The sequence below is a fragment of the Panthera pardus genome, unplaced genomic scaffold (genome assembly GCF_024362965.1).
Source record: "Panthera pardus isolate Hobbes unplaced genomic scaffold, ASM2436296v1 HiC_scaffold_16, whole genome shotgun sequence".
In the NCBI taxonomy this organism is placed as follows: Eukaryota; Metazoa; Chordata; class Mammalia; order Carnivora; family Felidae; genus Panthera; species Panthera pardus.
In genome coordinates, this window is record NW_026526721.1 from 126,071,074 (window position 1) to 126,097,146 (window position 26,073).

Here is a 26,073-nt window from a genome sequence, read left to right on the forward strand (position 1 = left end):
TGAAGTATGACCAATTTACCCTGATGTGTGAGCTGACAATTAAGGTCTAAGAGCAATGAACACAAATGCCTGGTACTCATGAAGGGAATGGAGGGCTACAATCAAGTATGATTCAGACAAGTTATTCAGACAGTACATGTATACTGGCTATTGTGCCACATGACAATTTGGTGTAAGCGGTACATTGTTATATGTTACTATTACCAGGGCTAAACACAATTTTTAAATTTCTCTATGTTGTCAGCTTCAACACTGGCAGTTTTTCCTGATATCACATACGGATTGATCCTCATTACCTAGAAAGAGCAAAGTCCTTCCTCTGACTCCCCAGCATGCACAGACCCCTACCCTGACTGGACTACATTCTTTCCTACACCTCTCTTGACCATCTGTGGAGTCCTTAGCTTTTCTGCTCTCTTCTCACTGAACCATGGAGCAGGGCAAGGGCTACCACAATACAGGGGTGGGAGGACCAGAGTAGGAGTGGGGAGACAAGGCAACAGAAAGGCAGAGGAGAATAGGACCCTCAGTCAGGGGTTGGGAATATTCAGAGGAAGGCTGAAGTCCTACAGGACTTGTATTCCAAACAGAACAGGCTATAGGTCTCTGTCAGTGAGGCACTAAATGCCATCTGGATTGGCTTTCCAGATGTGGTGAGCCCAGCACAGCACCAGGGAACTACTATGTCCCTTAATCTGGACAGTTTCTCCTTGTCTGCCTGCCTGAAACAGTCCACGTAACTGCCTGTTTCTCTCTCACAGTCTCCAGGTTAGAAATAACCGTTTGGCATTTATGCAGTTAACATGTTATCTCTAAACGTAGATTTCATTCAGCCTTGCTGAATTCTGTCTTTTGGATTTAGATTCATGGTTCCAGCCCATTCAGATAATTTACCATCTTGGCTCATAGAGTTGCCATCTCTCAAAGCTTTGGGTAAGAAAATGGCAGTGCCCTGAAAGAACCTGTGATTTATTTGGGTGGATACTGACTGGAAGTTTGCTAATGGTATGTTAGCATATGTTCAGGGGAGATAACATATGGTATAAACAGCACAACGCCAGGAGTTGGAGCACTTGTCTCCTGACGTGTGCTAGTTCTGTGACTTCAGGTACTCATGGGACTTTAGTTTCCTCATGTCTAAAATAAGTAGAGATAGGTGAGTTCTTATTTTTGCAATGTCAGTTTACTTTTCATTAGAAACATCTAAGGGATCAACAAGCAAGTTCTAAGATGGGGGGGTGAACAAAGGGGGAATAAAAGAATTCCTTTTCACTTCCCCTAAAACCACTCTATTTACAAATTATTTAATAGTAGTAGCAAATGTTCTGACAGCAGGTAGAGAAAAGGACATGGCATGACTGGAGTAGGGATTTGGGGACTTCTCCAAAGACATGATAGAAGTTAGGTCTTAAAAGATGGGTTATGCGGGGGTTGTCAGGAGTGGAAGCCCATTATGGAAGGGAGAAGTATGAGAGCCGAAACGCAGAGGCATGCCTGTGGGAGGGCAAGTAGGTCAGGCTCATGCAGGTAATAGTAGTTTGGGCTTTATCTTCAAGATCAGTAGTTTCCAAACTTTAAAATATTATTCCTGAAAGTAGGGGAACTGTGAAAGTGTGCATGGGGTCTTGGGACCTTCAACTTGGTCTCCTACTTGCCCACATGCAAACCTTAGTCTACTAAATCCTTCTGCCTCTTGCAGCACCACCTGAAACCACTGCTAAATCCTGAGATATGATCTGACTCTTCAATTTACATGCATGATAAAAATAAAACCCAAACAAAACAAAGTACTGCTATAGATGGGAGGAATCCCTGAATACTGCTGAGCTAGGGAATGGCATGATCAAATAAAATCTGATTCTGTGCTCAGTATTAATTGTTCTAGGAGACTGGAGATGGAGGATCCAGTTACTGAAGATATTCAGTTGTCCTAGCATGAGAGGCTAAGATCTTAATTAGAAGCAGGTGGGTATACTGGAAAATATTAAAGACTTGGTTCCTAGTGGAAAATCCATTTATTTCTGAGTAGAATTAGTGTTGAGCTGGCCCAATCATTCCTTGCCTGGCTCAGGGAAGAGTTATGATTAATGGGTAAGAACGAAAAAAGATTCATATTCAATACGAGGAAAAATTTTCTAACAAGTAAGGATATTTAATAATGAAACAGGTTGTTTGGCAAGATAGTGAACTTCTGGTCACTGAAAGCATTCAAGCAGAGAATGAATTTATGTGTTAATGATGTCATGGGTGGAATTCCTATCTTAAATGGGAAGATGGACTAGAAGACCACTAAGATTTTTTCAAACTTATGAGTTCCATGAAATAGGACCACAGATGATATATCAGGATCAAATACATTTTTTCAACATAGGAAAAAACCTAGCCATGCTTAAAAGGAGACCAAAGAGGCACTGAAGAGAGGAAGACTGGGATTGCTAGAGAAAGAGAGATTATACATTATTTAGTAGTTATATTACCTTTGCAATTTTTCCCATTTCATAGATGTCTGCTTTCTGATCTTCAATATCCATGAAAGCAGTTTCAATTTTGCTTAGAGTCTGTTCATGGTTACTGCAGGCATCTGGGAGTCCTTCAGGAAAGTAGAACCGTGGAATGTTTATGGACAATGGTGCATTCACAACATTATTCACATGAGGAACAGGGGAGAGAGGTCGGGGACTACTTGGAAAGGTGGCTGTAGGTGGAAGTGGTGTTCCAGGTTTCTTTTCTGGTTTATTTTGAATCTGGAAGGAGAATGTGATTATGAAACACAGAAATTCTAAACAGCATATACTTCTTGAAAGTCCTCACCAGTAACAAGAAGTTGGGCATAAATACAAGCAGCCACAATTAGAGACAGTAAGAGCTCACTCTACTGTAGAGGATGATAAGTGTGCTTCTAGGGAATGCCTATCCATACTAAATAAATACATTAATTATCTGTCAATACCTGAATTTACACAGATTTATGCTTTTAAAATCCTACAGTACATTTCCCATCAATTATGTGCCAGATATTTAAGAGTAATGTTAGTTGACACATTAAGAATCTCAAGCTGTATTCTTAGTCTGTTGGAAAAGGAAATAATAAATCCTTTTTGAAGACTATTCTTCACCTTTCTTCATATTTCTACCTCTCCTTCAACAGGCAGACAGAATAAGTTCTTTCAAAATACATAAATCTAAAATGTATTGGTCGGGGGTATCCTTTTACCTTTTTCTCTCTAGTTTGACTTTGTCTAGGTAAAATCACTGCCAGTTCATGATGCAGAGAAAAGTCTTGTGAAGAAAATTAAAGCATTTTAGTTTCGGGATATCTTCCACCAGACTGATTTACTTGCCCCTTGGGGCATGCCATTTTTTTTCCATGATACACATTACTTTCATTTTTGGTAACCTCTAAGAGGCAAGGATCATGGTCATTAATTTCATCACGGCCAAACCCCATTCATAGCTTATTACCTCACTTATAGTTTATATCATTCCTTTTTCCAAAAAGGATTTGAGGTGTTATGCCATATGGAGACATGAGAAAGGAGAGAGCATAAAAGTGAGGTAGGGGAGGGAGGAGGGCAATGAGGAGATTAAGATTATCCATGATTTAGGGGAGGGGAGGTACACTAACATTCAGGTAGAGGACTACTTTACCAATGAGGACTAAATTTAGTTCTGAGCTTCCTAACAGAAAAAGCAAAAGAGATTCCATGAAGATTTTCAGAGTTTTAATTTCTTCTCTTAATTTTGACCAAATTATCTATCAAGGCGCATGAGCATGGCATTGTGTTATATACTACATGAAGTATGAGAGATGGACATGACTGTTGACTACCATGAACACAAAATATTACTCAAATATTCATTTTCTTTAAATTGTGCTAATGCCATTCTTAAAATTTGAATAATGATTTATCTGAAGTAGTAGATCTGAATATCATATTTCCTTTTGACATATGGGCTCATAACATGATCTTTACATTCAGGATAAAAATCTTGGCTACCCTTGAAAAGCATGAGTATTAGAGGAAGATAAACTTCATTCACACAAATATGTGATTTAATCTGCTTTTGTCATACATGGCCCGTCTCAGGTTAATATCTGACACTAATACATAGAATGGAGTCTGCTCATACATTACTACTACTGGGGACATTAAAGTCCAGTTGGTCACACCAAGACTTTACTGCAGTATCAGAATGTCACCCCTATAAAGCAAAGTCAAGGAAGAAATGGCACAGAGAGAAGTGAGGCTCATGAAATATGAAAAGCTTAACAGAAAACAGTGATGCTTAGCTTCTGTGACCTCAGGAAAGTTACTTTACCTTTTAGAATTTTAGTAATAAAGCAGATTATAACCCCTACTTCTTAGAAGTTGTTGTGAAGATTACAGGAAATTACAGGAAGTAACATAGGTAAAAGGTCCAGAACAGTGCTAGGCATAGATATGTCCTTATTTAAGAAAATGAGTCATAAGGCCAAAGCATGAGATTCTCAAAAGATTAAACATAATTTAGCATGATCCTTCAGATTCAATAATAAATAAAATAATCATTTACATTTGTAAAACAATTTAAAGTTTACAAGCCACTTCTGATTTAACAAATTGATAATCTATTCTAAGTAAACATTTCTCTCTGCTTTAATGCTAAATCTGTAAATATTATTACACAGTCCCAGGAGTCAACAACAGTAGACACTGTTCCTAAACTTCTACAAGAAGGCATATAATTCTTCAGGGGGCTTTACATTTATATATAAATAGGTCATTTATATCACTGTCATTCCCTTTCTGTTATTCTATGCTCAAAGAGGTTTATGAGACTACAAGTATACAATCATGAAAATTCTTTTTTTCTTTCCCCAAAATGTTTCCCATGGTGTGACATCCTGGGAAGTTATAACCATAGGATTAAGACCACTGGTGCCACTGTGGATGAAGCCCAATTGTTTCGTGAGCACATGCTAGTGGAGAAGGTTTAGAACAAGACCTTCTATATTAACTCTACACTTTTACTTTGACAGAAATAAGTAACAATTGAGAACAAACCCTGGCTACCTGTCACGGTTTTTATTTAAAGGGGAAATATTCAGTTATATAAGGTACCTTCTTCTCCTTACTGTACTTCTTAACATGAAGCAATTCACTGATTGGCAAGTATTTATCAATTCATAGGTTAATCCCATATTTAATAAAATTGATGTTAATATTTAAAAGGGAAAAGAAAAAATGCATTTATTTTGTACTTTTATGTGTTATCAATTTTCTTTCCACTGAATTAAATGAAAGACACATAATTTAGTTTAATAAAACTGACCCTTTATAAATATTATAGATTAAAAGACAGTAATGCGAAAGTTGTCAGATTTACTGGCAAGTTTAGCATCTGCTCATTTTGAATTAAACTGTATCATTCAAATTTAGAAACAGCATTAATATAGAACTAGCTAGGTAAAATATCTCAATTCTACATTTCAGTTTTAGCCTATAAACATAGTATCATTTAGATATCCTTACACTACTATGTCATTGTAGCATTTCCAATATTTGACCATTTTTGACTTTTTTTTTTTTTTAAAGCAACTTCATATGGTTCACTCAATTTGAAAGTACCCTGGATCAGAATAACTATAAAACTATGGTTTCTTGTTGGATTCTGGGTGACCATCACTTATATGACCCTTGATTTGTATTGTATTCAAGGTGAGGCAAGTTGTTTGGTAAAACACCGGCCTTATGGGTATAAGCAAGTAAGCATGGGTTCCACAAAGTTGTCATCACAGGCAGAAATGACTTACTATCACAGCGTGCTGAGGGAGGACAACCCAGAAATTAATTGCCATCCTTTGCTACCCACATATATTATAGCACACCCACACAACTGTCTATATATATAAATAGTTCTTCCTTCAAAAAAAAAAAAAAAGAGATAACCAGGACTGATACTTTAAAAACAATTCATTACAGATGTAAGTATGTTAATACAAACATAGTTTATCGATTCAAAGTGCCAACAAGAAATTCTAATTTCTCAAAGAGATTTCTATTAAAATTTGTAAACTGTAAAATATTTGTTAAGGTGTATTTATTGTCTCTAAAACTAGATTCCCTCTCTACAAGAGAAAAATGTGAGTACTGTACTTCAGGTCCAGAAGGTCTATTTTTAAACCTGTTGGAATCTCTCTACAAATAGCTTTCTGCAAATAGCTGAATAGAGGACACAGATTAATTCCTTGCTCTAATATCAAGTGAGCTGTAAAATTATTTGTAAGTTAGTTCACTGGGTGGTTTTATTAGTAATAAAAATAGTTTAAAAGAAACACCTAAGTTCCAAACCTGTGTCTGCTGAAATGACTTCAGCCGCTTCTTAAACCTTGATGGGAGAACAAAATCACAGCCCCTTGCCAGGAAAGCTAACTCTCCCCTTAAATCCGGGTCCCTTCGTAGAGATGTTTCCTTGATCATCATCTTTGAAAAGTGGATGTTTACTTAGCAACTGTCCAGCACACTTCTGAAGATAGTCAGATTTAGTAAGTTGTCAATCTCGTCAGGTAGAAAGGTATTTTCTTCTTATCTCCAAAAGAAATTAAGTTCAAGCATTGTGCTCTCCCAGTCTCCAGGGACCACAATCCATGCTTGTACTGACATGCAGCTGGTTCCCAAATATAGCCAGTGGCTCCCAATACCTGCTCATAATTTTCAAGTTAGAAACACGCCTGCAATGGGCTTGTTGCTCCTTGTAGATAGCTTTGTGTCAAACTGACCTGCACATGTTGAGAATACAGAGCCTTCTGGGAAAGGAAGCAAGCACCCACTACTCTAGCACCAAAGTTAGAAACATTACAGTTGGACCTAAAAATAGCAACTTCTCAGATAATGCTAACTTCTTAAACTCAGAGTATATGAGGTGTCAATCCATGTAAATCAGTTTCTCCTCAAACTATTAGAAAAAGAACATGTAAAGCTTTTTTGGTTTTGCTATTTGGTATTTTTTGAAAAAAGAACAAGCTGCACTTCAAATTTGAATCTATAATTTTAAGAATAGTTTTTTATTTCTTATTTGAAGGGAAGCAAATATCCCAAACCCTCTAGGTATATCCAGTTAAAATATGGAGAAAAACAAACTTCCATCCTGAAATGTTAATACAGAAAGATCTGTTGGTCTTATATTTTAAAATTAGATCATTTTTTCCTGGCTTGTGTGTAGAAAACTATCTTAGTTATCTAATATACCTTTTTGGAAGTGATTCTGGATCTGGGCACATTTGAAATTTATTGTCAAAGTATTGGTTAAGAAAGTGGAACAACTGAAGGGCTCCTGGCTGGCTTGGTCAGTTAAACATCTGACTCTTGATTTTGACCCAGGTCATGATCTCATGGGTTCATGACTTGAGACCTCCATTGGGCTTTGCGCTGAAAGCGAGGAGCCTGTTTGGGATTCTCATTCTCTCTCTCTCTCCTCCCCACCCAACCCCCCCCCCAACCCCGGCTCCTTCTCTCTCTCAAAATAAAGAAATATACATTAAAAAAAAAGTGGGAGCGCCTGAGTGGCTCAGTCGGTTAAGCATCCGACTTCAGCTCAGGTCATGATCTTGCTGTTCAGGGGTTCAAGCCCCACACGGGGCTTTGTGCTGACAGCTTGGAGCCTGGAGCCTGCTTCGGAATCTGTGTCTCCCTCTCCCTCTGCCCCTCCCACGCTCACACTCTGTCTCTTCCTCTCTCTCATAAACATTAAAAAAATTTTTTTAAAAAGTAGAACAATTGGATGCCATAAGAAAGCAGCTTTAGATACATGTGAGTGAAACCTAGCTACGATAAAGGTACAAAAAATGATCAAATGGCAATGACATATGTCTTGAATTTGTGAGACATTCTTTTTCAAGGACCTTTAAAGAAATCGCAAATTTTTAAAATATTCTATTATTTTATTATATACTAAATATCTGCCTTAGTCATTTACAAATAAATCTTCAAATATCCTCTTCAATATTTATTTTCAATCACATTATTCAATCAATATTTACTTTCTATTTCTAGAAAATATAAACCAAATATCACCAAATAACCCCCTAAACCAAAAATAGCTCACAGAGCTCACAACTGTCTTCTCCTGAACTTTTGTCTAATTTAGTGGGAATTAAATTCTTTGGATTTCCACTGTTTCCTACAACTTACCTTTTTTCTTGATTTCCTTTCAAGACATTCTGACAATACTCGATAATGTGTACATTGGGCTTAAAAGTCTAAACCTGTGGTTTTCAAATTTTTTTCTTTCAAGCTGTGGGAATCCTCCACTCATACAAAATCATACATGAAAGCTTTCAATATATAGTATGGCTGACAGAAGATTACAACTGAAATCATTAGTCTAATGCTTTAACTTGGGCCCTTCCTTCTCCCCCCATTTCCTATCACTGGGCTTACATGTTAACTCTGAGCTCTCCAGTGTTCTCTGATTTTTTTTCCTATACTCTTATACTCTTGCCTAGAATGATCTTTTCCTTCATTATTTACCTCCAAATTAAAACATCAAAAAAAGTGTGTTGTGAATGGCACTAGGTCTTGGACTTATGATTTAACACTTTTTCAAATAACCACATCTTAAATTACATTCCCTCTGTTCTTCCCAGCAGCAATGTGTGGCCTTAGAGGGGTGGCTTTTCATCCCTTTCCTGAGAATGCTCCTCCTCAAATGATATATACTCTAACCACCCTTCAAAATTCAATTCAAATTTTACCTATTTCATGAAAGCTTCCCTGACTATGTAAGCCCTCTTACTACAATTCTCTTAATGAAATAGCGTTACCCTTAAATGACCTCCACTTAACCTTTTCTTTGGGTTAGTCAATGATCTCCATTTCTCCTTTATTATTATTATTTTTAATGTTTATTTTTGAGAGAGAGAAACAGAGCACAAGTGGGGGAGGGACAGAAAGAGAGACAGAGAGACAGAGACAGAGAATCCAAAGCAGGCTCCAGGCTCTAAACTGTCAGCACAGAGCCCAATGCAGGGCTCAAATTCAGGAACCATGAGATCATGACCTGAGCTGAAGTCAGACACTTAATCTACTGAGCCACCCAGGCGCCCCCATTTCTCCTTTAAAAGGAAGAACCCAACGCCTGGAACACACTGATTCATGGCTAACAGTTTCTGTTATGCTCTCATATATCTTATCGCAGTAGTTGAGTTGTATGCTTATTAAGAGTTGGTTGTGCTTGTACCCATTTGTTTATACTGGTTGTAATTTTTACAGTAATTATTCAATTCAATTACATGTTACATAAATTAATGAAATGTGACTGTGTAAAAAAAAAAGTTGTTTCTAAAATTCCTAAAATTGAAAATAAAACCTCTAAGTTGAACTGTTTTATAGATTCAGTAAAGGCAAACTATTACTAAAATTTTTTTGCTGTAAAATTAGGTGAAGGTGAGATAAAGAACAAAATCATTAAAATTGAGAAGGAGTCCATATTGGAATTGCTTCACTACTAACTTAAGTTCCTTCGTCACTTTAAAGAAGCTGAAGCTGAAAATCAATCAATAAATGTACTGAGTGTGATTTATTAAAGAAAGATGTCATGGAACTTCAACTTCCAATCATAACACTCAAAGAAAAGGCTTTGGCCCTCTATCAAAAGATGTGAATAAATTGTTTTGAGTTAAAAAAAATGTTTAATATATACATGCTTTATAGTACATACACATAAAATGTGTGATACTCTACTGAGTAACTATCAATCCCAATAATGTTCAAGTAAAAAGTGCTTCTATTGCAGTATTTTATAATCTGAGAATTATTTTCCAAAGAATATAAACTCTTGAGGGTAAGGTCAATTTTATAGTCACTCAACAAATATTTTTCTAGCCATTTATTATATGCAGACACTTTGCTGGGTACTGAGAGTATGGAGATAATAAATAAATGGTCTCTTCTTTTCCTTACCATACCTAGTACAATGCTGGTTTGGAGCAAAGGACAACAAATATTTTCATTTCATTCACTTCCCATAAATCTCTGAAGTTTCAAAGTCAGAACAGTGGTTAAAAGCCTGCTCTGCGACATTTTCTAAAAATTTCTTTAATTAAAAAAATTTTTTTTAAGTTTATTTATTTTAACAGACAGAGCAGAGGAGGGGCAGAGAGAGAGAGAAAGAATCCCAGGCAGGTTCCATGCTGTCAGTGCAGAGCCCGATGTGGGGCTTGAACTCACGAACCATGAGATCATGACCTGAGCTGAAACCAAGAGTTGGATGCTTAACCAACTGAGCCACCCAGGTACCTCTTGTTTTAAATTTTTTTAATGTTTCTTTACTTTTGAGAGAGAGAGACAGAGAATGAGCAAGGGAGGGGCAGAGAGAGAGGGAGACATAGAATACAAAGCAGGCTCCAGGGGCAGAGAGAGAGGGAGACATAGAATACAAAGCAGGCTCCAGGCACTGAACTGTCAGCACAGAGCCCCATGTGGGGCTCGAGCCCATGAACTGTGAGATCATGACCTAAGCCGAAGTTGGATGCTCAACCAACTGAGCCACCCAGGTGCCCCTTTGCTACACTCTTAAGTAAGAAAACATTTCTCCATATCTTTTGATGAAGTGAGCTCTCCTGTTTTTATTTACTCAACTGCTTTACAAAGAAATCAGAGGGAGAAAAGACCAGGCCCTTCAAAGGGCTTAGGAAAGAACTGGTCTGTATCAAGGAGTTATTGATGGAAAAAGACTATCATGAAGTATTTGTGTTTGTATGGAAGTATACTTGCTTGATCCTAGAAAGGATCTCAGAATGTGTTAGTCTCAAAACTTCTTAGTTTCGACAAGTATATAATCGAAAAACAGTTGCGAAGAACATGGTTTTTAGAGTGACCTCTTCTTTACTGGGAAATGATCAAGTATCAGGAATTTCACTACAAAACAAGGCTTATGATCTACTCTATCTTCTCTACCTTGATCATAGGAAAAGTACAATCCATGGGGCTGGGTGTTTCTGGGTGAGAGGTTTCCCTTGGAGGGACTAATCAGAATGAAGAAGAATAGAAAACTATTAATATGTAGTTTACAAATCCAGTTTGAAACCACAGCAAGGTTGGAACTGTGGGCAATTATAATGGAAAGAGTCAACTGTAATGGTCTTCCCAATGTCCTTCTGGAATAAATCAGGAGATCTTTTCTCCTGCCTTCTGCAGCATATATGAAGTCCATCCGAACAAGATACCTAGCTAACAGTAGGTGTTTCCTAAACAGTTACCTGAATCTCTTCTTGACCTGTAGACTATTCATGAACATACCCTGTCTGAAGATAAAGGTTCGTCCTGACTGGACAATGTGCTCAACCTGGGTCTTCAAGGCCACTGTGTTAAGAAAGCTTGACCAGAGCATGAAAAAGACTCATACTCTCTTGTGGGGATGACTGGGATCCATCACTTGATACCTCAAAATCCAGCATCTAGGCTGGGGTTCCTTTCTTGCCTTTATATTTGTTCCCCCAGAGCAAACGTGATTGAGCACGGATGAAAATCTTTCTCAAGGAGAACCAGCTGGGGTGGGTTCCTGGCTACAGGGTTTTACAAGTTCCCTGGCAGGGTTAGATGGAAGAGGCTGGCCTCTGCTAACACCCTAAAAAGCAAAGGGTTTTTTTGTTTTGTTTTGTTTTAAAGAATAGCCTTCTAAGAAAAGCAAGAAAAGGTACTTCCTTACGATGTTCTGAAAGGACCTACAGCATTGAGAAGTCAGTCTTGAAAGAGCCTGTGCCCTCAAGGAAGGGGAGACTGGGAAGGACAGAGGAGAAAAAACTGTGTGTGACACCCAACACATTACATTTTTGTAGAATTCATTCTTTGACGCTTAATCTGAAACTCAGGATTGGTTTTCTAGAGCTTTCTGAATTCTAATTCCTGCCCTTCCCCTTTTAGTGAAGACAATAGTGGTATATAATATTAATTCTCTCTCTGGAAAGAATCAGCTCTAAGGGATGTTTAAAAAAAATGGGTGGATTAAACAGGACAGTGACAAATTTGAACAATTTCCTGAATAAGCAAATCACTTATTCTGACTTGTATAAAACTACTAAACAGTTAATACAGTGTGTTGTGCCAAAATAAGTCTAGTCTCTATTTTATAAACAAAGTTGTAAAGTCATTCACCAGCCTCAGCTGAACATGGCTATGAAGATTGAGATGATACCGTCAACCAAGAGTGAAGAAGGCCTGTGGGGTAAACCAGGCAGCAAAGCTGGGAAAATCTGAGTGACAGAAATACATAGCACAACAAGCCTGGGAAGTAAGCTCAGTTGTGCTGAGTAATAGAATAAGGTTGAGAAATACAGCAGAGTCACTGTGAAGTGACACCAAAGATTCTGCTCAGAAGATACTATAGGAAAAAAAAAAGTTACATATTAAAGAGAAAGTTTTGCTTCATCAGGAGGGTACTTCTGATTCAAAAAAGGAAGCTAGCTGACTGTTTTGAAAAATTTTAAAATACTAAGTCAAAAGACTTTTTTTCTCTGTCCACACAAAAACTTGTACATAAATGTTCACAGCAGAGTTATTCATAATAGCCAAAAAAGTGGAAAACAACCTAAATGTTCATTAGCTGATGAAGGAATAAACAAAATGTGGTATACTCATACCATGGAATATTATTTAACCATTAAAAGGAATGAAGCATTGACACATGCTACATGATGAACCTTGAAAACATAATACTAAGTGAAAAAGCCAGATACAAAAGACCATGCATATAGCGTAAGATTCCATTTACATGAAATGTCCAGAATAGACAAATCAAGAGAGACGCAAAGTAGATTAGTGGCTGTCAGGGGCTGAGGGGAGGAGGGAATGAGGACTAACTACTAATGAATACAGGTTTTTGGGGGGTGATGAAAATGTTCTGGAATTAGTGCTGATGGTTGCACAGTCTTGCTGAATATATTAAAACCTACTGAATTATGCACTTTAAAAGGGTGAATTTTATACTATGTGAATTATATCTTGAAAAAAGACTTCCTCAACTTGGCTCTAATTAGCAGAGTAGTTAAAAGAGGTAATAACTTGGAATCATAGACTTTGTTTAAAATACCATTGCAAATAAACTTTAAAAGAAGAAATTGATTATAAGCTAATTAGTTAATTACTCTTAATCTTAAATTTTTATGTCCTTCTCCTTTAGGCTCTAACTTGGTGATTTCTCTTGTTTAATAGCTTGTTTCGTGTTAGTAATGTTATTTTATCTTAAAGAATGGACACTAAAGTGGGGAAAGAAGGTTGGTGGCAGTATCTATGGCATCTTTGCTACTGGCCTGATCCTTGAGCCTTAACTTTATAGGATGCAGCAAACTAGGAGATCTAGTAAGCATTTTGTGTCTTCTTTCAGTTGACTCCAAATGACAGGAACATATTTCATGACTAATAACAGAAAGAACCTACAAATCTAATATTCTGCCTCTTGGTATTCCTAATACTTGGGGGCAGATGTTCTTCTAGGATCTGGGGCAAGGAGAGATAATTAAGAGTCTAAAATTATTAGGCATAATAATTCTTGGATCACTAGAATTTCTAGTTCCTAGAGTTCTCTGTCCTCCTTCGTCTGCTTTTCTTCTTTCCCTCTTTCAGGAATTACTTCAATTAGATTGCTTATTATAGAGCACAAGAATTCATTTTAGCCTGTATTAGAAAACTGAAGTTAGAAGGAATAGAAGGTCTGCAATCCACTGACACTACCATGTTACCTGTCAATGAACACAGAGTGACAGAACTATAAAATACCTTGCCCCAGTGTCTTTGGGGTGTGTGTGTGTGTGTGAGAGAGAGAGTGGGGTGGAGTAGGGGGAGCCTTCTCAGTAATTTTGGGTGAAGGCTGAATTCGCACATGTCAAATGAGAAGGCTATCACTGATGGTCAAAACTCTAGTGATGAGTATTATATTGCAAATATAACAGCTGATGGAGCTGTGCTTCTTGGATGCCACAGTGCCTTTTAGATGTCTTGTTTTAAAGATGGGAGAATTGCAGCATGTTTATCTGCTTATGGGAAGACCTAGTAAAGGGGAAAAATTGATGAATGCAGGAGGGAAAAAAAAGGACCAATCAAGGAGGAGAGTCCCTCAGTTAATAGGAGAGAATGGACCTATAGCACAAGTACAGAGGTTGGTCTTACATAGGTGCTCAGATCATTCACGTATAGTAACAGAAAGAAAGGGAGAGAGTATATGGGTACTGATATGGCTAGGTAGCTGGCTAAAGTTCTCCCCTCTGATTGCTTCAGTTTTCTTAGTAAAATAGCAAATAAGGTCATTAACTAAGGGCAAGAATGGAAGAAGAGATGTTCAAAAAGAGAGAAGGTATGAGTCATTTACGGAGTGGTAAAGTGAGGGATTAGGGAGTTGTAGTAGGACTGCTAGACAGTACTAAAGGCCTCTTGGAGGTTTGTGGCCATGAATTTAATGCAAAGACCACTCGGTTTTATTGTGTGATTTTTCTCAAGCCAAGGTTAGCTGCACAAATAAAAGCTCAAAATAGAGAACACAACTTAACCCAAGCTGTAGTTTCCCAGGTGAGTACCATGAAATGAGGGTAAGGCAAAGAAGTAGACAGTATATTCAGCAGAGTGATTTTAATGATGAACTATGGCAGTAGCTCTCAAACAAGATCATGCACCAGAATTACCTGAAGGGCTTGTTAAACCACAATTGTTGGGCCCAACCTCAGAGTTTCAATTTAGGGCTGGGACCTGAAAATCTGCATTTCCATCAGATTTGATGTGATGCTGATGCTCTTTGATGGGAGTGATTCTTTTTAAACCACTGACATAAACACAGAAGCAGAGAATGAGTAGGTGAAGGACAGGACAAGCTCACTGGAGAGATCAAGGAACTGAAAAGCTTGTGTGTATTGGATGCTTTATCTACTGAAAACTCACAACAATTGCAGCAAAAATAGTATTGCAAAGTGTCATAGAGCCAAGACAGAAAATCTTCAAGAAATAAGGGAAATGTCCTAGGAGTAGAAGATGACTGCAATCAGGAGGGGGGGGGGGGAGGTGAGTCTGATGACATTAGTTCAAAGTTGGAGGGGATAGTTTCAGGGAGTTAGAAAAAAGAATAGTCCAGAAGCAGCAATAAAAGACAAGAACATTCACTGCCCCTCCAGACCCAATGGAGGGGTGGTGAAATGGGAAAGAAAAAATACCAACATTTCACATGGCTATCCTTGGGGAGAGATGGATGTCAGTTAAAACAAGGAGGTAAAGGGAATGTTTAGAAAGAGTTTGATGGCATAAGAGATTCTGCCAGTGAATGAGTTCAAGAGGGAATGGGGAAAAGATTTCATGAGCTGGGAGGGTTGGACATGGACTGAGAAAAGAGGGTGTACAAGAAGAGAGTGAGGAGGAGAGTGACAATCTGGATTCCTGGACTTCTTCTGGTAACTGGTGTAAACAGGGATGAAGAGCCTATCAGATTAGCCCTGATGGTCTTAGAGAGGAGTGAAGCTGTTGAGTGTTGGGCAGACCTGTGAGGGACGCATGAGGGCTTAACAGGAGCAAGCTGAGTCCTGGAAGCTCCTTTTCACTCCTGCCAAGGGTGGTGTGGAGGTTGTGGAGGGACGACACTCATCAGGAGCGCCTGGATATCTGACTCTCAAATTTTACTAGAATTCTAGGGGAACACGCATAATTTGAAGCACGTTTACTCCCAACTTTTTTGTGTGCAAACATATTAATAAAAAGAGATCACACTGATACATCTGTCTTGCAATTTACCTTTTTTTTAAGTTCCAGCAGGGCTTGAACTCATGACCCTGAGATCAAGACCTGAGCTGAGATCAAGGGTTGGGATGCTTAACTGACTAAGCCACCCAGGTGCCCCTACAATTTACACATTTTTAATCATCTATTTTATCTTGACCATTTTTCTACATCAGTATATATGTATCTACCATTTTTTTTTTTTTTTTTGATACAGGTGGGGACATAGCCAAGACAGCTGATGTTGATTAGTTAGAAAAAATGGAGATTCAAGACAACCTGACCTCAAAAGCCACTAAAGGTGGAGTGGGAAATACAGGTTGAACTCATTCTGCAAATTCGTATTTGCCACTGGCCAGATCCCATTACTTTTATTAATCTGTACTGTGATTAAATTAAATAGGAGGGAAGATGGTTTCCAACTGTATTGCTGAGTGTTTTTATTTCTTCTTAAAAAAATTTTTTTTAACGTTTATTCATTTTTGAGAGACAGAGCATGAGCGGGGAAGGGGCAGAGAGAGGGAGACACAGAATCTGAAGCAGGCTCCAGGCTCTGAGCTGTCAACACAGAGACTGATGCAGGGCTCGAACTCACCAACTGTGAGATCATGACCTGAGCCGAGTCGGACGCTCAACCGACTGAGCCACCCAAGCACCCCTGAGTGTTTTTATTTCTATCCAAACGCTGAACCAAAGAAAACCATTAGTACCTATAAAGCTAGGGGAGAAGACACATTTTCCCTCAACGATAGGACTGGTTAATCTCAATGGAGGCATGGATATCAACCTGGAAAGTAAAGAGAGGGAAGCATTTATTCTAAATGCTCCAGAATAAACTTTCAGTAAGGTTCCCAAAGTGAGCTTTGCTATATTTTTAAGTTTATTTTCATAATTATTATGCATTTAAATATATATACAAAATTACACAATATCTAAACTTTGAGAAAACCAAAATGTTAGATCATTACCCTAGCAAGGCCCTTTAATTCTTTCGGAACGATATCTCAGACACAAATTCCTGATGAGGGTCAGAAGAGAGCAGAGTTCTAGTAACAGCACAAATCCTGCCCAACTTTCTCTGACCTTCTTGGGCATCCCAACAAAAACGAAACAAACCAACAACAAAAAAACCCACTCGTACTGATAAACGAAATGGTCTGAAAAATTATTCCCCAACCTAAATTCAGGGAGAAGAAGACGGGAATGGGAAATAAGAATGGGAAAAGGACAATGAGACGTGTAAGTATTGCTTAAAGAGCAAGGATAAACTTTTGGAATTTAAACAGCTAGTATGGAGGTTCTACAATAGAGCCTGGTGGTGCAATGGTGAACAAGAAAGCACCCTCTCCTCAATATGCCTACAGTCTATAATCAAGAGATTTCTAACCTGCAGTAAAGGGAAATGGCCTATACTCTTATGGGATTTTCCCCTATTGCCAGGAAAGGTGATGGGACCTTTCCCAAAACACTACAGATTTTTAGGTGTTAAAAGCTAGAGAAATTAAAGAGGCCAGAGGCTGAATGAGATATTGAGCCTTGCTGAGGTACTGTCCTCGTGTCCTAGGACGATACTAGGACCTGACCTCAGGTCCTCTTGCATCCCTCCTTGGGAATCAAAGGACAGAGAAAGAGCTGGCATTCAGGCAAGAGGGCAGTGTCCTTTTGAGGAGGCAAAGCAGGCAAGCAATAATTCAATTTGATTATTCATTCACTTATTTATTCATTCAACAAATAGTTATTTAATGCTACTATTTGCTAAATAAAGGCAAACAGAAGCTAGTGGCTCAAACACAAAAACCTGAGGGGGAATCACAAATCTCAAATCTCTCTGAAAATTCCTATTTTAATATTCAATTTTTATTAGGTGTACATTTGGGAGCTGGAGATCACATTTTTGGAGGCTGAAGTGGAAAAAGAGAAGGCAATGTATGAATTGTCAGATAGATTACTTGCTTAAATTCTGACTCTAAAACTCTGGAAAGCTGATAGGAAACAGGTCCCACCCTCTTACCCTTTATCTTATTAGTGTGGACTCTACTAACTGGGAATTCAAAATAATATAAGCAGACCAACCTGATATTTCCCTTCATACTCTCTCAGAAGGAAGTTTTGATAAACCAATTTTGGTCACCCTTGATCAAGATTAGGCTACTACAGAGCTTAGGTTTGACAGAAATAATGGCTTCATGATTTACCCATCTAGTCTTCCCTGAGACCAAATGCTTACACATGTAATACAGATGGAAAGGATTAAGGTACGTTTTGATATCTTAGAATGGAATGGAATAGAATGGAACCGGTCTAAGTCACTATGAGAAATAAAACTCTAATCTTAGTATCATGGACACTGTAATACACCAAGAACTAGGTAAATTAGTAAGTAATTAAGTAAATTAGTTGAATAAGAGTAAGGTATTCATATCCAAATCCAATCTCCTCCAGGGAAACTTCCTTGAATTCCCCAAGTGGGATGTATCTCTCCCTCCTGGGAGTTCCTATAGTACTTCATTTGTCTCTTATGTAATCTATTCTTTCTACTTTGCCTCACAGTAAATAGCTCACCTCCCCTATTAGATTGTGGGCTCCACAAAGGCTTGTCCTGTCTAATTCATTTTTATCTCCTACTGTGTGCTGTACATACTTATGCTATTTTTAGCATTTTAAAGTATTTTAGCAACCTCCATTTTGCATATCAATTCTGTATTAACTATGTTGAAATAAATTTATGGCCGAAGACAGAGCCACTCCTGTCTGGGTGCACGTAAGCAAACTAAAACTTAGATAACATACCCCTGTAAATGCTCTGTTTGACCAGAAACACAGTATATTCACACTGCCATTCCTCCAAAGCTAAGCCACCTCTGGGCCTCCTCACCCCAGACAAATTGACTATGTGGCCCCAGTCAATCAGATGTTTTCTACTTGCCTCTTCCTTGTTCTTTATTCTATAAAAAGCTTTTTGCCTTATGTCCCATTTTGCAGTTCTCCAAAAGGAGACTGTCCACTTCACAAAGTGTGTAAGTTTGTTTGTATTACCTAAATCATCTTCTTTAATAATTTTTTAACAGTTTTTGGTGACAAGGAATGAGATCTGAAGTTGACTGCTACCTGTCTATGGCACAAGTCATACTGGCAAGGCACCTGCTGAACTTTGAGTTTATGGTTTCTCTCATCATTACTGTGAGCTAGGGTAAGTCACTCAGATTTGAGCTCCACTCCCTTGTGTCCATCTCTCTGGTCCAAACAAACTTTATTTAAAAAGTATATAAGTTTATATTGTTTCTGGAAAGGTTTTGGGGTAGTTATATTAGGAGTCCACAATGGGTGGCAGCTGTTAGGGGACTCACAAAGCTTCGAGGCAAGTTCACAGCATAAGCTGCTGGGGGACTTGGGAAAATAAGAGAAGAAATTCTAACTGTTTTGATCATCAAAATAAAAATCTAAGTAGACACAAGTCAGACCATTAAAAGTCATCAGGGTGTCCACCAATATGAAGAGATCTTCTGGGGAAAGGAACACTCAATCTACTGCTAATGCGAATCTCAGAAACTAAACCCACAAAACTGGTGGGCACAGGGCAAGCACTTAAAACCTGTTAGAGCACCCATCACTTAACTCTAAGACTCTTGTGCTAGGAGAAGTTGGTCATGGCAAAGGTTAGATTGACATTAGGTCACCTGCCAACCTCAAGAAAACTGTGCAACAAGGTATACTGTAAAACACCAAAAAGTACCCAATCCAGCAGCACATCCCTCTTAGGTACTAATTTGGCACCAAGAGACCCAAGATTAGCGAAATAAATGGGATCCTCAAGTTTCAAAGAATTAAGCATGCAACCTTTCAACACACCTGCTTATTTTATGTCTAAGAACTGTGATCCTAGAAGCTGCAGGTATTTACAAAAATGGCAACATCTTACAAAGACAACCTAGAATTACACTGGCCATTATGGGAGGCATTCCAATTAGACAATCATTCATTTAAGAAGTTCACTTAAAAACAAGGGTTCTCAAATCAAACAAACAGAAGGGGATACCTATTTCAAGTGAGAGCCTCCAAAAGACTTCAGAATTCCAAAACAGCTCCACCGAAAGGTTCACTGCAAAAGGCTAACGAAAAATTAAAGACACGAGAAGTTCCTAAAGACTAGAATACTGAAGTAACTCCTACTGCTCCCCTCTATCCTTTATTTGAAAACTTTCTGGTATTCCTGTGTCTGGATGGTCTTTGCACTCTGGAGAGAATATAAGAGGGTAAACAAAAGTCCCCCAAATCAGTGTCCTTAAAACTGCAATGGATCCAAGGCCAGAAACCTAAAACTTTGGGCCTCTCCCATTATATCCTTATAGGGATCCATCATGAAAACAGTGGCCCAGAAATTGATGTCTCATTTGCAATCAATGGGAATGGGAAAAAAGACAGTTTTCAGAGGTCTTGTCAAATTTTCCACACCAATTCAAATGCCCTCCATATCTGCTGCTGAAAGAGAATTCCCATATAGGCCCCTCCCAGAGTTAATGGGACTCTGAGGGATCCTCTGGTAAACTGCCACCAATTATTCCCTTAAGCCTCTAAGGGGAAACTAAAATTAAAGAAAAAACTTGCCAAATTCTAGTAGATACTAGGACTACACTCAACTTTAAACCCCATTTGCTCCTGAGCCTGCAGATAAGACAGATCTTAGGAAAACTGGCAGAAGCCAGCAAACGGCGAGAATTCTTACCATAGTCAGTTCTGGATCTCTGTAGTGCTTAAGAAAAGAAGGTCAAATTTTACTCTGTCCCCTCCTTTCTAAATGCATACTCTTGTGAATTTGGTTTTGGGGTATCCATTGGTTATTGATCCCTTCTCTCCCAGGGACAGCTATTTCCTTCTTGTCTTGTTGTCTTCAGAACTTGGCTTAGCTTTCTGCCTGCCTTGCACACAGAGGTTATCTGTTATTGTGTATGCAGGCAGGTCAATCGTCAGATTGGAAGCCCAATGAATGGCTGTAAAAAATATGGGTTGCACGCCATTTGTGGCTAGGGTCCTACCAACTGCTGCCAGCTCTTAGGGGGAACTGTCTTTCTTTTGGTTATCTTTGGAAGTGGCTCTGGATCTTGGGAGGGTACTATCTTTTGCACCCTCTCGGGGATGTGTCTTGCATCCAAGGGGTTGTTTAGTACAGCCAGAAATATTTACTGTTTGTCCCAGATGAAACCTGATAAGATATTTGAAAAGATTTTTTAAGTAGTTCTATGGTCAGAAGTTGGCCAAATTGAGGGGCACCTGGGTGGCTTGGTCAAGTGTCTGACTTCAGCTCAGGTCATGATCTCGTGGTGTGGGAGTTTGACTCCCACATCGGGCTCTGTCAGCACAGAGCCTGGAGCACGCTTCAGATTCTGTGTCTCCCTCTCTCTCTACCCCTGCCCCTCCCCTGCGCGCGCGTGCTCTCTCTCTCTCTCTCTCTCTCTCAAAAATGAACATTTAAAAAAAAAAAAAAAAAAAAAAGAGGCTGGCCAAATTGGAAGCTGATATTTAGAGCCAGATAGAACTTTTTCTTTAGATCTTCTCCCCTAGGCTAAATGAAACTATGTATCCGGAGGGGAAGGAAAACATTCCAAAGAGGAAAACAGCTCTAAATCTAGAACACAGAAATCTTTTGATTTGTAGCTTAGTTGAAGATGTCCCTAATACAAAGTAGCAAAATGATGATAACATAGTTGGATGGGTAGGTCAACACATTAACATCATCTGGGTTACAACCTGCTTCCTTTAAAGATTGAAGAAGGCAACTGTCCTACAAATGAAATCTTTTTAACAACAGAGAAAGTCCACCTATCTTTTTTTTTTTTAATTTTAAATGTTTTTATTTAATTTTGAGAGCAAGCAAGCGAGCAAGTGGGGAAGGGGCAGAGAGAAAGGGAGACACAGAATCTGAAGCAGGCTCCAGGCTCAGAGCTGTCAGCACAGAGCCCAATGTGGGGCTCTACCCCATGAACCATGAGATCATGGCCTGAGCTGAAGTGGGATGCTCAACCAACTGAGCCACCCAGGTGCCCCTCTTTTTTTTTTTTTTTTAAACCAATCTTCAAACCTCCCATATTCATCTCAAAAGGCTTGAGTGTACTGTAAAAATTCTGGCCTTAGGAACCAGAAGTCCTTCTTGTAGGAACTTGCATTCTTTTTCTGTGCCTTTGAAATGTATATGTTCTACCTGGTCTTCTCTAGGAGCCAAGGTAATTCTTAACAGAAGAAAAGAAAAGAAAAAAAGAGGAAGGGCTACTTAGAAACTAGGTGGATGAAAAATCTTAAAAGTCTTCTCCATAAATATTAGTAAGCTATCTGTGCAGAAAACCTTAAAACTTATCCCTTCTGCCAGAAACGCAATTGGATCCAATTGTTCTTTTATAAACTAGTGAGTTTTGCATTATCATCCCTGTCTCATGGCTAAAATTTTAAAGCAAAACCTGTAAGATCTCTATTTGCGTCTATTTGTATGTTTTGCATGTCTATGGTTATATGTTATGGATGGTTGATATTTTTCTACCTCCAGATAGTACTGCCAAAATTAATTTGTAAAGAAGCTCTACTGGCTTAAAATTTTTTAAGTGTTTATGTGAATCAAGTATATATTCTCAGAAATACAGAAACTAACCCAAATGTTTTTCAAGTTCACATAATCCAGGATAATCTCTGGGGAGAAAAACTAATTTAAGTTTGTTGGTTTAACTGAAACAGGCTTGTCTTTAGGACTATTAATATTAAATATAATGCAGACATACAACTTTTATTCTTCCTAAGTTTACTAAAAGTCAAAAGAGCTCATGTTATCTCTGTTGCAGAATCTGTCAGCAAGAAAGACAATTTAAGATGATGGTTAAATGTTTAATGCCTCATTAACATGTCATGTAATCTTAACATAATTGTTAAGAACAAGTAAGCTAAACAGATGTAAGCAAAAGTTTATAAATGGACTTTTCAGCAACAATTATGCTCTATAGTATGCCTACTTAAAAACAGTGTCCAAAATATTTTTGGTAACTTGAAACCTTAAAATTATACTGAATTAAGTTAAATTATGGCTATTCATTGAATATGGAGATCATTTCCAAGTAAGATAAATTAATGAAACATCAATTACTGAACACCAGTTTATCTACTTTTGGCTTCCTTTTACACAGTAACTAAAATAATTGGGTTTGTTAGTAAACACATTTTGTGCCACACTGAAATTTTACTAGGAGGAAGCATATACTTCTAGAAATTATGAAATGTTTTTATAAATTTGCTAGTCCATAGTCCATTACTGCTTGCTTCTTTTCACTAGCAATTAAGGGTTCTAAAGGTTAAGAATTTTAATTAATATACACAATGAGAACTACTGAAATATAAGGGTAAAAGAAAAACAATTGTATATTAAAAAATGGTAAGGAAAGTAGAACGTGTTTTTTTAGATAGGGTATGAAGGACATGAATTTTTGTTTTTTGCTTTTTTGGCAAGAGAAAAAAAGTAATTTTGTTCAAAAGTAAAATAACTGTTCCAGAATAAGAAAAAAAAAAAAATAGGACAAAATCTGAATGGATATAAAAAAAAAAAGTCATGGAAAGTGTGTGGAAAGGAATCCTGAGAAAAGAACTTTACATGTGGTTAAGCTGGCTAAGATTGGAATGGATTTATTTAAGTTAAAAAGGTGAGTTTTAAAAAAAAAAGTTTTAATATCTTTGATGCACTGATACAAATTAGATTTTGGTTTTCTCTCTGTTAAAAGAACAAAGTGTTTTCTTAGATTAATAGTCTGCTCTTAATTAAAAAAAAATTGTAAACAAGGGTTTTTCTTTCCTTTTTAAGTAATCTACCTTGTCAGCAAAGATTTTTTGTCTTACCAAAATAATTTACTATGTTTCACACTGTCTTTATCAGGTCTTTGATTACTTAAGAAAACCCAATCTTCTTGATATTAAAAGGGCCAAGTTTTGTTCACAACTGTGTAACCTTATGTAATTATCTTTAATTTTTTCTATTGTCACTTTGCTTAAATAGACAAGTATTATTTCATAATGAACTGTGATCTTATTTATTTTAATGTTCAAACCTTATGACATTTTGAAAACTTTCCAAAATCAAATTCTAAACGGAGTTTTTTTTGTTTTGTTTTGTTTTAACCTCAAAATGACTGTAAAATTTGCCAAAGGCCCTGGAAAATCTAAAGGGACTTGTCTCTTACCTTGTAAAAAAGAGATGTTAAATTAATTGGGTTTATTTGGTATGTTAAATCACACAGGAAACATTTTCAAATGTGGTAATAATAAACCTTCTTAGGTTGTATTTGTATGGTTGCATGCTATTAATATAAGTGTTCTAGATTTTATTAAATTCCTAAAAATCTGATATGTCCTGGTATAATATTACCAGTCATAATTCCAGTTACCTTAGAATGTTGTATGTCACAGAAATAATCAAATTTCCTGGTCAATTCTAGTATAAAGGATTCTCATCAGATCTTTAATCATGGGCATTTTTAAGTCTTTTGTAATTTATGGATAGTTATTGTTTTACTCTGACGCTTTTGCAAAGGTGAGATTCATGGAAAGGGCCTTACCAAGTACTCTCAACCACCAACACCACTGCCAAATTACAAGGTATCAAACCTTGGGTGCCTACTTCACAACTGAGGAAAAATCTACCCAACAGCTGGTCCTATGCAAATGCCAGAGACCTCAAAATCCAACTGACTAGGAAATAGCTGACATGGAGTTAGACTGCTTCCTCCCAAGACATCAGATCAAGAATGTTTCTTCCTTCTCTCTTTGATCATCTTTTGCCTAAATCTCACGAGGGTATTTGTGATTCTTTGCCCAACCTTTTCCTTTTCTAAACCTGAAAAGATAATGCCATGTTCACGTATTTCAGGCCACTGCTAAGTGGTAATCCAACCTCCACCCACCTGCTGAATTTGCAAAGATGCTGGTGATCCTGTAGTTCTCTCTGTCCATTACAGTTTGCTCCCTGATTTCCAGTGCCTCAGTTTTTCTGAAACAAGCTCACTGGATAAACATTTCTGGGGAAGTGGAGACACAGTTACACAAAATACATAAACAGGTTAACCGGCTTAAAGAAGTATCTCCACTTTGGGGATCATTTCTTGACTCATTTGATATTAGCTGGTTTGCATTATGGGTACCCTGGCTCATTTGTGCTGTCCAAACCATGGGATTGTTTTGTTGCTAATTATTATTATTACTATATTACATTCATATATTATTATAATAATTATCTCCCTAATATGCTGCATATTCTCCAAAGTTTAAATACATGTGGAGAGCCACTGACCAGCTGACAGATGGTCTCTCTCAGACTGGAATGACAAAAGAGAATAGAAGAACATAACCAGCTCCTAGAATAAAAGCCTGACATCATCTCTTGTGAAAACTACATGGAGACCTGAAGAGGCAATGGTAACTCAGAGTCATGCTAAGACTGATATTTTTGATGAAACCTCTAGAATGGTCAAGAGGATGATCAAATGGAGGACTTTGGAAATAAATTTATAAGCCCAAGATGGAGCTGTTCCTGCCAGGAATGCCACCTGGCAAAGCAAAACTTAGATAACTCGTGCCCTGTAAAAGCTCTACCTGACCAGAAATGTAGTATACGCACACAGCCAATTCTTCAACACCAAGCCAACTGTGGGCCTTCTCAACCTAGACAAGGTTGACTGTGTGGCCCTCGCCAATCAGATGTTTTCCATTTGGCTCTTGTTCTTTACTTCCCTATAACATCCTCTTTTTTTCTAATTAAAAAAATTTTTTTTGAATGTTTATTTATTTTTGAGAGACAGAGCATGAGCAGGGGTGGGGCAGAGAGAGAGGGAGACAGAATCAGAAGCAGGCTCCAGGCTCTGAGGTGTCAGCATAGAGCCCGATGCGGGGCTCAAACTCATGAGGTCATGAGATCATGACCGAGCCAAAGATGCTTAACCTACTGAGCCTCCCAGGCACCCTGATCTTCATTATTGAAATAGGTCCAGCTAACGTTCACGCTTGCAATTCTTTGATGGTAGTTTTACTCTTTACTCTTGAAATTAATAAAGTTATTTCTTAAAAACACTGAAATTTTTAATTTGTACTTTTTTAGTAATTCAGACAGTTTTCCCCACAATTAGTTGAAATTTGTAAGGTTTCACTAGACTTAAATATTATAGTGGAGTTTTAAAAAAAATTCTTCCTCTTTCACTGATGAATCCTGCCTCATTCCCTCCATTCTTTTAATTGAGGCAAACAATAATAGAAATTTTTTCCTGGATTTTTTTTTTTTTTTACTAAAATTAAGTAAAGATAATTTTCAAGGGAGACTAGGTTT

General features: G+C 37.8%; 1 protein-coding gene across 3 annotated transcripts in view; it reads right to left on the reverse strand.

Annotated features, from left to right (window-relative positions):
- Nucleotides 1-26,073, reverse strand: part of PPP2R3A (protein phosphatase 2 regulatory subunit B''alpha) — a 166,360-nt gene that overhangs the window by 132,407 nt on the left and 7,880 nt on the right. For 2 of the 3 annotated variants that reach the window (XM_053903791.1, XM_053903790.1), the window contains exon 2: nt 2,478-2,744. In XM_053903791.1, coding sequence (XP_053759766.1) covers nt 2,478-2,744 — 267 coding nt within the window. Of the gene's footprint in view, nt 1-2,477; nt 2,745-6,332; nt 6,800-26,073 lie in introns of those variants that run through there. The other variant, XM_019437213.2, reaches the window with a different exon arrangement.